The 14,727-nt window shown below is 43.1% G+C and overlaps 1 protein-coding gene across 1 annotated transcript in view; it reads left to right on the forward strand.

Annotated features, from left to right (window-relative positions):
* Positions 1–10,227: 10,227 nt before the first annotated feature.
* The window catches only part of HTR4 (5-hydroxytryptamine receptor 4), a 53,764-nt gene continuing 49,264 nt past the window's right edge, over positions 10,228–14,727 (forward strand). Inside the window, exons 1-3 of the mRNA XM_039239456.1 lie at positions 10,228–10,268; positions 12,378–12,503; positions 13,772–13,972. Of these exons, the coding sequence (XP_039095387.1) occupies positions 10,228–10,268; positions 12,378–12,503; positions 13,772–13,972 (368 nt within the window). The remainder of the gene's footprint in view (positions 10,269–12,377; positions 12,504–13,771; positions 13,973–14,727) is intronic.

The raw sequence follows: 14,727 nt of genomic DNA on the forward strand, positions 1-14,727 counted from the left end.
AGTTCCTGTTTTCAGCGGGATTACATTCAACACATTCTATTGTGTCGGAGGCCATACGAGCTAACAGCTATGAAAATCAGTCATGTGAGGCAGGGGAATAGGAAGTGAGAAGAGGTCCTGTGTTAAACTTGGTAGTCTGGAAAGTCATCTCTTCAGAGGTAGATCTGAGCAGAGACTTGAATGAAGAAGTGAGTAGCTTTGATCTGAGAGACCCAGAGGGAGGCAGCACCCAATGAGAGACCCTGAGGTGGGAGCCCCAGCTGGCTCCTTTTGGGAATAGTGAGGAGGCCTTTACAACCGGAGCAGCATGGGAAAAGGAAAATGTGGTAAAGGCTGAGATCATAGGACAGTCAAGAGCCAGCTCTGTGGAGCCATGTAGGCCATGGTAAGGGTTTTGGGTATTACCGTGAGTGTGGTTAGGAAAGTGACACGTTTCAACCTAAGCATTTTACAAAGCTCACTCTATCTACTGGGTGAAGTGTGGGTTGTATTATAGAAAATAATGGAAGCAGAAACACCCGTTGAAAGGCCTTTGGCATAACTCAGGTGAGACATTAGGTGGTCTAAGCTACGATGGTGATTGTCTAAGTAGCGTGGAAAGGGTCAGAAGCAGGAGGCCTTTTTTAAGGTAGAGCTCCCAGAATTTGGAATGATGCTTCTTTCCACTTAGTTAAAAAAAAAATCCAGAGGAATGAATGACTCCCCAGTTGAATTGGTTTCTTTTAGGAGGTTCTAAGAGATCTTAAAGTCCCCATGTCATATTCTTCTTTACACCAAACTCATTTCTGTTTCCAGAAGAACAGGGGTCATGAAACTAGTTTCATAAAGGACCGGGATAAATGGTTTTAGCTCTTGGAGTCCATACAGTCTCCGTCATAATTACTCAGCCCTGCCTTTTCAGGAGAAAGCAGCCTTAGAAGATACAAAAGTGATTGAGTGTGAGCGTGTTCCAGGGAAGCTCTATTCACAAATACCGCCAGTGGGCTGGATTCGGCCCCCTAGCCATTGTTTGGCTACCTCTGTAGCAGAGCAACCCTGAGCAATTTTTTCTTTCATCTGAGCAGAAAATTTTTACACTGTTGGAGCAGAGGTGGGAAGAGAAATAATACTTAGCAACAGCAAGCCTGGACACTGGCGAAATATGCGGTGTTGGATCCATGAGCAACTGGCCCCCAGCGTAGCCAAGTGTAGCAGAGGGATGGGGAGCAGACTGTTATCAGAGTATGGGAAATTCTGCTTTGCCTTGAGCCCTTATCCTTGGGGTAAATGATTGACTACAGGGGAGAGGCCTCATGTGGCCCACAGTTGTTTTTTTTTTCTCCCCCTGGGCTGGATTTCTTATAACCACAAGAATAATTTCAAGGGAATGACCAGCCAAATACTGAAAACATACCACTTGTCTTCTTCCAAAGGAACACATTTCTGTACCTGGGGAGCGTTGTGTACCCTAAACAACTGTGGGGAAAGAGATATTTGCAAAACAAACCAGAAACCCTCCACTGAATTTGCATATGGATAAAAACTGTACCATAAAAAAATTCTCTCTTAAGCTGTTTGCTCAGTTCCAATTTTGGAAGATGGATATTCTTTTCTTTCTTTCTTTCTTTCTTTTTTTTTAGTTTATTTATGTTGAGAGAGAGAGCATGCACACGCTTGGAGGAGGAGCAGAGAGGGAGAGAAAGAATCTCAAGCAGGCTCCGCATTAACAGCGCACAGCCTGATGCAAGGGCTTGATCTCACGAACTGTGAGATCATGACCTGAGCCAAAATCAAGGGTTAACCAATTTAATTGACTGAGCCACCGAGGCACCCCAGAAGAATGGATCTTCTTAAAGTGAGACTCACCTCTAAGGTGCAATTTACTGGCATTATCCTTTAGTATTTTATTTCCAGAAAGAATGGAAGCCCTGGTCGTTAACACACTGCACAGCAGTGAGAATCTTCCCAAATGTACATCTCCCCTAGTCACATCAGTCCTGGCTGGACTTTGCATTCAGGCGTGGCCTCAAATAACAGTGTGTTCGATCCTGATATCTTTTGTATTCCTTGCAGCTTTGAACTCCCATTATACCCTCTACAGACAGTGCCTCTTTGGGCTTTGAAGTTTTTCTAATGCCCCATATGTGTAATCTCTGAGGCCCTTGAAAAGCTTGTTAAAAGCTTGCCGCTAGAATTTTCCTCCACAGGTTTGCATTTGAAAATTATCTAACCTTCATCAGCTGTGCATCAAACACCAGTACCACCCTCCCACCCTCAAAAACAATCAGAAACAAGGTTTTTTAAAGAATTGCTTGGAAATTCCATTTTGCATAGTTTTCTTCCTATAAAGATTTCGCTATCCCTACCATTTTCTGTAGCCAGCATATTTTCACAAGGCATATTAAAGTGTCATCATCAGCATGTTGGATATTAAGTGTTTACACAAAAACTAAAACTTTAACATGTCTTTTTAAGGAATTTTATTCAATCTCAAATGAACATGTTTAAAATTTACTGCAGAAAGCACTGGGCTTGGAATCAGAATGTGTAGATTTAAGTCCCGGTGCACCACTTGATAGCTTAAGAGCTTAAGTTTCCCAGACACGCTGAGCACCAGTCTCTTCAGAAAGAAGACATCATGATATTAGATTACATGGTACTTGAGAAGATGAAATGAGGCAGCATGGAAAACCTCCCCAGTGCATTGTTTGCCATATAGTAGGTGCTCGATAAATCAATGTCAGAATCTCCCTGCTTCTAAGCAGAAAGCTCCAAACGTGGAAGCGAAAGAAAGTAATTTGCAATGGAGACATGAGGGCTGGGATAGAGGGCATCCTGTCCAGTGCTCTCCAAAGTGTGGTCCCCAGACCTGCAGCATCAGCATCTCCTAGGGACTTGTTAGAAATGCAGATTTGGGGGCCCACCCAGATGTATGGAATTAGAAATGATGTGGGTGGATCCAGAAATCTATGTTTTAACCAAGCTTTGATATTCCCTGGTGATTTTGGAGCACCACTGCTCTGATGCTCTTATTAGGGAATGGTTTTATATGAATTATCATATTTAGTTTTTCTGGGGAAAAAAAAGGTTTTGTAAGCGAAAAAAGCATACCTAAAAAAAAAAAAAAAGCTAACCGGAAGATCTGAAAACTTACCATTAAGAACTCAAAGTCATATAAAACAAATAATAAGAAACACTTCCTCAGAGTATTTGAAAATATAGGATTCTGAGTAAGTGTAACACCTAGAACATATATAGAATGTGGAAAGGGACTAACACATGAATGAGGACAGACGCATTCAGCAGAGGCTACAGCAAGGGGGTTGGCCATCCCTACTCAAAGTGTGCAAAGACTCAAAGTCAGGCAAGAGAGTAGAAAAGCTTCTGGTGAAAACAACGGAGCTTCAGCTGTTCTCTGATCGGAGGTTGTTGGCATAGGGAAACAAGAGGTGAGCTAAAAAGAAGTCAGGGGCTCTCATGTAATTGGTTTGGGGGGCATGTTTGGCTTTCCGTGTTTGGTCTTCAGTTGGAAGCAGGTAGGAGGGAAGAAATAGAGCCACTGAAGAAGTCCTGACCTTTCTGGACAGGTTGCTGCAAATATTGGCAGTTAGAGTTTTCCTGTTATGTAGGATCTGGCCATTGTTTGTACATTAGACTGTCATGAAACCCAGGACAAAAACATGCACATATTGAAAGGAAATGACGTACACTTTGAAAAGGTTACAGTTACAATGTTTCCAAAGTTAGTGGTATAGAGGAAAATAGCTAACATTCCCCTGGGCTCTGTGATTTCTACTTTACCTCAAAAGCATTTACACATTAATTTATGGAAGAAATATTACCAGTGGAAATATTATCTGAGCTTAAGTCTCCTGAATGTACTCCAACTGTTGTGGATTTTGTTCATGGCAACCAATGAAGGTAATGAAGACAGTACACACACACATCATTAGTTGTAAAAATGATGTATACTGCCAAAGCAAAAATTGCACTGGAGAAAATGAAACAGAAGAGGATGACTTTTTCAAGGCTGTTGCTATTGGGGAAAGAACCCAGGATCCAGCCTGAACTCAATTTCACTGAAGCAGAGGACTGGAGAGGTTTCCAGGAATGGAGTGGGGGTGGGAATTACAGGCTATCTGTGTTTGGTATGTGGCCTTACCCAAAGGAAACAGAAGGTAGTTTTATAATTGGGAGCAATGTGTCTACTGGACTTAGGCTCCTACCCTCCCACAGAAACTGGGAGATTGGGACTCTGTCTTACTTGATGGTAACATTTCAAATTTTTTTTTTCTAGGAGAGAGAGAGAGAGACAGCATGAGCAGGGGAGGGTCAGAGAGAGAGGGAGTCATAGACTGAAACAGGCTCCAGGCTCTGAGCTGGCAGTCAGCACAGAGCCTGACACGGTGCTCGAACCCACGAACTGCGAGATCATGACCTAAGCGAAAGTCGGACGCTTAACCGACTAAGCCACCCAGGCGCCGCTTGATGGTAACATTTCAAAGGGATGGCTGCTAGGTTCATGAGAAAAGCTGTTCTAGCTTGTAAAACTGGAAAGAGGCTTTTAAAAATATTTATATCCCAGAGGGCCAGAGAAACCATCTACAATTACAAGTTTTCTAAAGTAAATGTTTTAAGATCACACTTGTCAGAATGGCTAGTATCAAAAAGACAAGAAATAACAAGTGCTGGTGAGCTTGTGGGAAAAAAGGGAATGCTTGTGTTGGTGGGAATGTAAATTAGTGCCGCCACTAATGGAAGGTCCTCAAGAAATTGAAAATAAAAATGGCATATGACCCAGTAATTTCACGTCTGGGTCTTTACCCAAAGAGAGTGAACACGCTAATTCAGAAAGATACATGTCACTCTATGTTTATTGCAGCATTATTTACAGGAGTCAAGATATAGAAGCAGCCTAAGCTACCATGGATACATGAATGGATAAAGAAGATATGGTACATATACAATGGAATGTTACTCAGCCACAAAAAAGAATAAAACATTGCCATTTGTGACAACGTGGATAAACCTACAGGGTATAGTGCTAAGTGAAATACATCAGACAGAGCAAGACAAATGCCATACGATTTCATTTGTATGTGGATTCGAAAATATAGAATAAATGAACAAAAAAACCCTAATCAGAAACAGGTGCATAAAGTACAAAGAACGAACTGGTGGTTGGTTGCCCGGGTGGGGGGGAGGGGGTATGGGTGAAATAAGTGGAGAGGATCAAGAGGTGCAAATTTCCACTTATAAAATAAATTAAGTTACAGGGATATAAAGTACAGTAGAGGGAATATAGTCACTAGTACTGTAATAAGTTTGTGCGGTAACAGATTGAAACTACACTTACAGCGGTGAACATTTTGTAATGCATATAAACGTTGAATCACTATGCGATACACCTAAAACTAGTACAACAGTATATGTTAACCATATTTTGACTTTAAAAACTTTTTTAATGTTTATTTTTAAGAGAGAGAGAGAAAGACAGAGTGTGAGTGGGGGAAGGGGCAGAGAGAGAGGGAGACACAGAATCTGAGGCAGGCTCTAGACTCTGAGCTGTCAGCACAGAGCCCAACTCGGGGCTCAAACTTAAGAACTATGAGAGCATGACCTGAGCTGAAGTTGGACGCTTAACCGACTGAGCCATCCAGCTGCCCTTCAATTTAAAAAAATAAATAAATAAATCAACCAAATACTGAAAGAAATGGGAAGCCAGAACCTAGTGACAGGGAGAAGTCTATCTACAGTTTAGTCAAGGCGACCAGAAAGGTACGGCCATCTTGGCCAATACCCAGTCTTTTCTCTTTTGGAGAACACCAGGGGCCTTACATTTAATGGTACTAAAAGTCACACTAGAAAAACAATCCAGTTTTAGTCAGGGTCTCTCTTTTAAGTCAGAGTACCTTTGCATCCTTTGTGCCGACCTTTGGCAAGAAAATAAATACTGTCTTCTCTAATTTACCTGCAGTTCTTTCAGTGCAGTGGTGGGCAGAATGGGTGAAGAAAGCCTCGTATAGGGAGTATTTTAAACTCTCTGGGCTCCTGTGTGGATGTGCTGTGTGCATTTACACAAAAGACGTTCCCCTTGTGACCTGGACTTACAAGGAATGGGAGAGGAGACATGTTCTCCAGAGAGCATGGATCTAGTGAGGGAGCCCTCTTATCAAAACAGAGTTTTATTACAAAATTCAATACATAAAAAGAAACAGAAGAGCCGCTCTAGTTGTCCTGCCTCCTTGGCTCCCCTCACTCTCAGAAGTGGCTCTGTGCTATCACTGGGGAGTATTCAAGGGGACACTTGGGGATCTAAATCCCATCAAGCGCTGGAAATCCCAAGTGTATTTATCTCCTTCCCCGACATCTTTTCTGAACTTCAGACACACATATTCAGTTGCCTCTTTGACACATTCACTTGAATGCCTTTTAAAGAATTTGGGAGAGGGGCACCTGGGTGGCTCAGTCGGTTGAGCGTCCGACTTCAGCTCAGGTCGTGATCTCGCGGTTTGAGTTCTGCATCAGGCTCTGTGCTGACAGCTCAGAGCCTAGATCCTGCTTCCTGCTTCAGATTCCGCGTCTCCCTCTCTCTCTGCCCCTCTCCTGCTCATGCTCTGTCTCTCTCAAAAATAAATAAACATTAAAAAATTTTTTTAGTAATCTTTGTACCTAACATGAGGCTTGAACATACAACCCCCAAGATCAAGAGTCGCAGGCTCTTCCGACTGAGCCAGCCAGGTGCCCCTTCACTTAAATGTCTTATAGGTGTTTCATACAATATATTTTTCTCATCTCATTAAATCCCTATCTCACTACTCAGATGAGCAATTCAGAAATGTGATTTCCATTTCTTCTTATCCTTCCATTGATCTGTTGTTCTACCTATCCCTTTAATTCCCAAATATACGCTTATTCCACCCATAGCCGCCACCCTACTCCAAGCCACCGCCATCACTTTCCTGAGCTTTGGCAAGGGCCCATGACAGGTTCACTTACTTTCTCTCACACGTACATTCCCAGGGCTACTTTTCTGCTTAAATCACGTCACTGCATTCTCATTTATTGTCTAATAGAACATAAGCTTCTCAGCAGTGCATACAAAGCCCAAGGGATCTGGCTTCTGGCTATTTTTCAGTTTTTCAGAGCCCACCCCAGAATCTTTATTCCTTGCTCATCACCCTCTGATGGTAAACACAAAACGTCTTGGGACTCTGGCCCTTGCTCTTCTCCTGGATCCTCTAATTCATGGATCCTCTGCACCTCTGCATGCATCACAGTCCAGCTGAACATCGCTTCCCATGGTGCCTGGGTACCTAGCTTCCCTCTAATCCAGTTACTCTCCATTCACCATCATGTCGATGCCCTTGAGAGTTTTACAACCCCAAGTGTGATTCATGAACCAGCAGCATGAGCATCCCTGATGCTCTTCATGAGACTAGGAGCTTGTGAGACATGCAGAACCCCAGCCCCCAGCCCCCAGCCCCCAACCCCCAGCCCAGGTCAAAAGAATCAGAATTTGCATTTTGACAAGATCCCCAGTAGATGTAAATGAACATTAAAGTTTGAGAGTATCACTTTGAAGTACCGATCACCAAGTATATTTCTTTCGCTGTGCACTTGCTTGTTGACCTTTTCCATTAATAGTGTGAACTCCATGAACATCGGGTCTCTGTCACACGGGTCTCTGTGCCCCGTGTTTAGCACAATGCTTGGCATATGGTTGACAATCAATACATATTTGATCAACGCAAGGTTTAATCTAACTTCCTTAACTGGTCCATGAAGAAACTGAGGGCTTGGAGAAGTTATATAGCTGTTATTAACATGGCCAATGCAAAAAAAGAGAAGAGTATTCTTGACTCCTAAGAAATTGTGTGTGTGTGTGCGTGTGTGTGCGAGCACACACACGTGCACGCATGCCCTTGAAACCAATTGTTCTGGATAATGTGACAAACAAACCTAAAATTTCCATGGGCTATTGTCCCTCTGCAGACTTCTGATACTACTACTACCAATGATTACTCATTTATATTTTACTTTATCATTCATGATCCATTTTCACATACACTGACCTAGGGGGAAATTTACCCTGAATTACTGTCCTAGGTTTTCTTCCATCAAGAGCAGAGAAAATCGTACACAGAGCCAGCAAGTGTATGGGGTTTCTTTATTAATAGATCAAGACATCACTGAAAGAAGCAAAAGAGAAGAGAAAGCAAAATTTCTCACAAGAATGAGTGTCAAAGAACCAATTTAGTGGAGTGGACAGCTCTTGGGCTCGATGAGACGTCCCTGGTAGGGGTTGGCAGGCAGTGGTTGGAGGGTGTCCAAGGTAACCCAGTGATCTAACATGGATTTTGCTGAAGCGATCCCTGATTTATTTTAATTACCACTGGACTTACATTTAGTTCAGTGGATGGTTCTGTTTCACTAGAAAAACTCCTTCTATTGTTAAATTTTGCTTGTCACTCACAGTTGCAAGTTTAGTTATTCTTAGCTCCTAATTGGCGTGCCACAAGTGAACCGTAACATTGAATTGGGATTCTCTGACCCTGATATTCCCCTTTGCTTTGAAATATATATTCACTGGTGCCAGAGGCGTTCACCACATACCCTGAATCTGATTTTTTCTCCTATAAGAGGAAGGGCGGTGTAGGGGAGATGGTTCTAATGACAAGGATGTGGTTGATAGAGAATCCATGTTCTAAGAGTATGTTCAGATCATTGTCCACAGATAAGAAAGTGACTTAAAACCAGCCAGTCCAACCTGCCTCCGACACAGGGGCTTGATATACTGATACAGAGTCCTACATGTGGCCATCCATATAAACTTTTATTTTTATTTTTATTTTTTTGAAAGAGAGAGAGAGAGAGATAGCAAGCAAGCAGGGGAGGGGCAGAGAGAGAGAGGGCGACACAGCATCTGAAGCAGGCTCCAGGCTCTGAGCTGTCAGCATAGAGCCCAGTGCGGGACTCGAACTCACAAACTGTGAGATCATGACCTGAGCTGAAGCCAGACACTTAACCGACTGAGCCACCCAGGCACCCCGAAATAAACTTTTTTTTATTGTGATAAGATAACGTAACATAAAATTTACCATTAATATATAAAATAACCATTTTAAATATATAATCCAGTGACAGTAAGTACATTCATGATGGTGCAGAACCATCATCACTATCCATTTCCAGGTTTATCCACATGGTAGCATGTTCCCAAACTTCATTTCTTTTTATGGCTGATTAATATTCTGTAGTATGTCTATACCACATTTTGTTCATCCGTTTATCTGTTGATGGCCGCTTGGGTCATTTCTGCCTTTTTACTACTGTGAATAATGTTGCTATAAACATAGGTGTAAAAATATTTATGTCCCTGCTTTCAATTCTTTGGGGGTATATACCTAGGAGTAGCATTCGTGAATCATCTGGTCATTCTAGGGTTAGCCTTTTTTGAAACTTTTGAGAAAATTTCTTTTTAGAAACTGCTTTCCATAGTGGATGGACCGTTTTACATTTCCACCAGGATGTGCAAGAGTTCTGATGTCTCCACGTGGTTATTGACACTTTTCAGTTTTGTTTTATTTTATAATGGCCATCTTAACGTGTGTGAAGTGGTATTTTATTGACATCTAGGTATTCTTAAACATTTCTTGAGCCAGGGAGTTCAAAACAACACAAGGAAGCTGTTGCGGATCATCCTTAGTTGTTAGAAAGTCCTACTACCCAATTACTAAATCTTACCTTTCTCTGACAGTGATTCTCAACCCTGATTGTACATCAGAATCACTTGAGAGCTTTTAAAAATTCCAGTATTTAGACTGCCAAACCCAGACCAATTAAATCGGTGTCTTTGAGATTGGAGTCCATGCACCAACACTTTTTAAAGTTCCTTAGGTGATTTCAATATGTAACCAAAGTCGAGAACCACTGCTTACTCCCTGATCACTGGTCCCACTTCATTCCACAGATCTGCAGGGCATAAAGTGTGACAATCCTATCACAGAGCCTTCTGTGACAACTCTTATTGTATAGCCGGCCCTTCTTCCCCCTCTGGCAGTCCTGTCCCCCTCTCCCTCCTAGATTTTTTTTTTTTACCATAGCGTGTATTACTGGCTGATACTTTACATATTTTCTTATTTATTTATTCATTGTCTGTTCTCTGTTTTGCTTATCTGCTTCCGCAAGACATACAACAATGCCTAATGCAGAGTAGGTGCTCAGAAAAGATTGTTGAATGAATGAATGCATGAATCTGCTCTCATTTCAGATGACACTGCTTCAAGGTAGTTAAAAATAGCTTTTGTGTCTTATCTTTGGGCCTTCTCTTCTCTAGGCAGAATCTTCTGTGTGCCTTCAACCAGTCTTCAAAGATGTTGAAGAATAAACTTTCCCATTATGAAAGCAGTATGATTTTCTTTTACTTAATTAGGCAATAACTGAGCATTTCCTATGGACTACGCATACACATACACATACATTATATACATATAATGTGTATGCACCTATTACAGACTAGACGCTGTGCTGGGACCCGGGAATTGCAGTGAAAAAGAGAGCCAAAGGCGCTGTGAGGGGGGGGGGGGCAGTTGGGGTCACAGGCAGTAATTAACAACAGAAGTCATTTCGGATAACAAGTGGTTCAAAGAAACTGCAAAATGTTTGTGGCTTGTGGCACATTAAACAGGGCTTAACTTGACCAAGACTTGAGTGACAAGAAGAAGCCAGCCCTGAAGAAGCATTCCAGGAGGCAGGCACAGCAAGGACAGAGGCTTTGTGAGGGGAAGATGTTTCCAAAGGGTTCTCAGTCAGAGCCTCTGAGAAGAACAAGGGGAAACCCCACTCACACCCTCTTTGTTAGACACTTTACTTGAAGTAACATGGCCTAAGATCACATTAGTTTGGGGTCGCTGTATCACCCTGCTGAAGTCTTTTTCCTCATGCATCAAATCTTCCCTGTTCAATACTTGTAACACGTGGAGAGTTGGAACTTGGATGTGGAAGAGTGATTTAGATGAACATAATTTGAATTTCTTTCTATGAGCATTAGTCATAATGACTTCAATCAATACGAATGCTTGTCAGCAGAGTGGAGGACCTTGATGATTCTCCAGCCACTGTAATACTGGTTCCTTATTCCGGTTGGCACCCTATCTTCCATGCCAGGCCTAATGGAGAACAATTTGGGATGAGGCCAGAGCTAGGAATTGCTGGGCTGCGCCATTTGGGGCCAGTGGCCATCTTGGTTTTCAAAGTAGCTCAGTCAAGATTGCTGTTTCTTGCTGCTTGGGACCGTGTATTTCCAGGCTCATGGGACAAGCAGTGTCTCCCAGGCCAGACACTAATACACTTCAACAATTGAGTTCTCCACTCTGGGCCTCAGCTGCTCCATGTTGAAATGTAGGGTTTGGGTCTGAGAGTCTTGAGACCCTTTGAAACGTGATTAAAAAAGAAAATTTTATTACTACTCTATTAAAAACAAACTTTTTTCTACAGCTTTTTAATAACCTACAGATTTTATGCTTTTACTGATGAAGACACTTGCTTCCAAGTTAATAAAACAAAATGCCAAGTTTACAGTAGGAGAGCAGGGTTCATAGGATCAAATCAGATGCTGAAATTGACGAGAACACAAATTTGAGCTATTCTATCACGCACCAAAAGAAATGTGATTCAGGGCAGTTGAAAGGAATCCCTGAGCTTATTGATTGGTTGCTATCTTTCCAGTGGAGTTCACAGAATCCGAGATCAGTTGATTCAGGTCAACTTTTTGCTAGAACAGCCCTCAAGCCCTGACCTCTCCCCGCGACAGCCCACCTGCACATGGCGGCTTCTGCATGGGCAAGGGTGGGGCCCTGGAGACAGGTTGACCTTCTATTCATGCATATCCTGCTTTCAGTTACTGGCATTCATTCACCCAACATGAACTTCCCTTCATCCGACAAATGTGAGTGATGCATTGAGACTGAACTGATGAGTGGATAAAATGGGCAATTTCTCTGCCTAGTGGAGCTCACATTCTGGCTGGGGAGGTGTGCGCAGCAGGAATCAACCAAATAACACTTCTGAGTGCAGGCTGAGGTGAGTGCTCCGAAGGAAAGCCACAAGTTCTCTGACGGAGTATAACTGTGTAATGGCAGGCAAGTTACTTCACCTCTCTGAGCCACCACCTCCTCGCTATGTAGGAGTTAAAGGGGATAATATGTAAAGTGACAAGTATAGACATTGACATATACCAGGTGCACAGTAAATGTGTATTATGGCTGCTGACGGTGCAGCCACCTTCCTGAAGATAAATGAGGAAAAACTTAATTTCCTTTCCTGTGTCTCAGAGTTCCCTTCAATTCTGTGTGTGTGTGCGCGCGCATGCGTGCACATGTGCGTGTGTCTTCCAGTTCCAAGGAGGGTTTTGGGTCAGTGGAGAAGGTCGTGCTGCTCACGTTTCTCTCGGCGGTTATCCTGATGGCCATCCTGGGGAACTTGCTGGTGATGGTGGCTGTGTGCAGGGACAGGCAGCTCAGGTGAGTAGCAGGAAGAGACCTCCCAAGGAAACCGGGGTGGAGTTCGAGGCTCTCCCTGGAGAGCTGGGGTCTGAACTATGAATCCCATTACAGTCCGAATTGTGAAAGGGAAATGGTCTTGGCAAAACAGAGCAGGGAAGAGATCACACGTGACTTCCCCATGGTAACATAACCGGTGTAAGCACTTATGTGCGTCTCGATCCTGTCTTTTTTCCTGTGTTCAACTTTGGGTTTGGGCAGGGGAGGGGGGGATTGGTAATTGTTGTGATCACTATGTATATACAATAGTTGAGAGCATATCTAATGTAACCTCCCCAGTTTATCAGTGGTTCAGAGAGGGGCAACTGCCCAGTGACTGATCTGGATTGAAATCTGTATCTTCTGCTCTTTCTACTTCGTCAATCTCAACCCAGCTGCAGTTAAAATCACCAGAAGACCTTTTGAAAATTGCTAATGTGTAGCATGAGTATGTATCATGCAGTATCTGGAACATACTTATAGTAAATAATTATCCATTGTTATCTGAAATTGAAATTTAACTCAGAGGCCTATATTTTATCTGACAACCTTGGGGCGGGGTGTTAATCATCCAAAGTCTCTGAACTAATTGATCTGGTGAGAGACCTGGGCATCAATATTTATAAAAATTCACCAGGTGATTCTGGTGTCGAGCTTGGATCGAGAACAACCAGGCCATAAAACAGGAAAAAAGATACAGTCCTGCCTTATCTAGAGCCTTCCTCTCTAAGCCAGGTGGGCATTAATCCACTTAGGATGCAAAGGAAAGTGTAAAAGCACAGTGCTGGCCCAAATGGGAGGCACACAGCAGTCAACTGTCAGTCTAAGAGTGGAAAATGGTGGAATTTGACACCATTTGTGAGGAGGGTGCTTGGGAGGGCCCCCCGAGAATAACCAGACCAGGCCAGAAGGAAAGGGCTGGTGGGGAGAGAGAGAAGCCTGTGTAGAGGCCCTTGGGAGGAGCGTCATGCCTCCTGAACAGGGGCTCAAATCAGGCCGCAGGAAAGAAGATGAGAGGGATTAGGGTGCAAGGAGGCCTGGAGATATGAGGGGTGGCTGGACCACACACGCTGCATGACAGTGGGGGAAAGGGAATTTCACAGAATGCATTGCATGTTTGACTTTTCTTTCTTTTGTCTCTCTCCCTTCTTTCTTTGTCTCCTACTCCTCTTTTCTTCTCTCCTGCCCCTTTCTCCCACCTTTTCCTTTGTCTCTCCCCATGCCTTCTCTCTTATACTTTTTTCTCACAGGAAGATAAAAACCAATTATTTCATCGTATCCCTCGCCTTTGCGGATCTGCTGGTCTCGGTGCTGGTGATGCCCTTTGGTGCCATCGAGCTGGTTCAAGACATCTGGATTTATGGGGAGATGTTTTGCCTGGTCCGGACATCTCTAGATGTCCTGCTCACGACAGCATCGATTTTTCACCTGTGCTGCATTTCTTTGGACAGGTAAGGACAGAGCAGTGTGACAGCAGAGCTCCGTGCTGGGACAAGGACCTGATGACTATTGGGCCATGCCTTTCTTCCTTCCCTAATTCATTAGAAGTGATAATCTGGTTACTTACTGATTCCCCCACTAACTAGTCTTTGCAGAGGGCTCTTTTTTAGTCAGGCCCTCCCTCAGATCCTGCAGACACAGAGGTTTGTAAGGCTTGGAACACAATCTAAAGAGTGAGAGGTACTGGCAGTCAGTTCAGGGTAGAGCTCTAAATGTATGCTGATGGCACAAACAAACTCTGAGGGAGCAAGAAGTAATATGCCTGGCCAGGAGGCAGCCGGGGCAGTTCAGAATGATAGCTTGATGTTCAAACATGACCTCCTCCCCCAAAACATGTCCATATCATAATTTTATATGCATATTTAGGTATGTGCATGCAACTGTGGAGAATCTTTTCCAGAAAGTCAAAGATGATTTTAAAATCCCCTATAATGATTTGTTTCGGGAATGCACGGCTAGCATTGAATTCCTTTGCATAACTTTATTCCTTGGCTTCACATTTGACTTCACGAGGCTGGCTGATTTCCATCGTTGCCTTATTTGTTTGAGATGTACATTAATCAGTGGTATTTGGGCCTTTTGTTTTCCAATTCCTGCTCATTTGTAATTAGTCATAAAAGCAGAATGCGGTTTAAAGGTCAGCTGATTTACAGGGTCATAGGCCGCCATCTTGGTATTGGTATCAGAGGGATAGTTCCCAAATTCT

Source organism: Hyaena hyaena, unplaced genomic scaffold, assembly GCF_003009895.1.
Source record: "Hyaena hyaena isolate Hyena2069 unplaced genomic scaffold, ASM300989v1 scaffold_157, whole genome shotgun sequence".
Classification (NCBI taxonomy): Eukaryota; Metazoa; Chordata; class Mammalia; order Carnivora; family Hyaenidae; genus Hyaena; species Hyaena hyaena.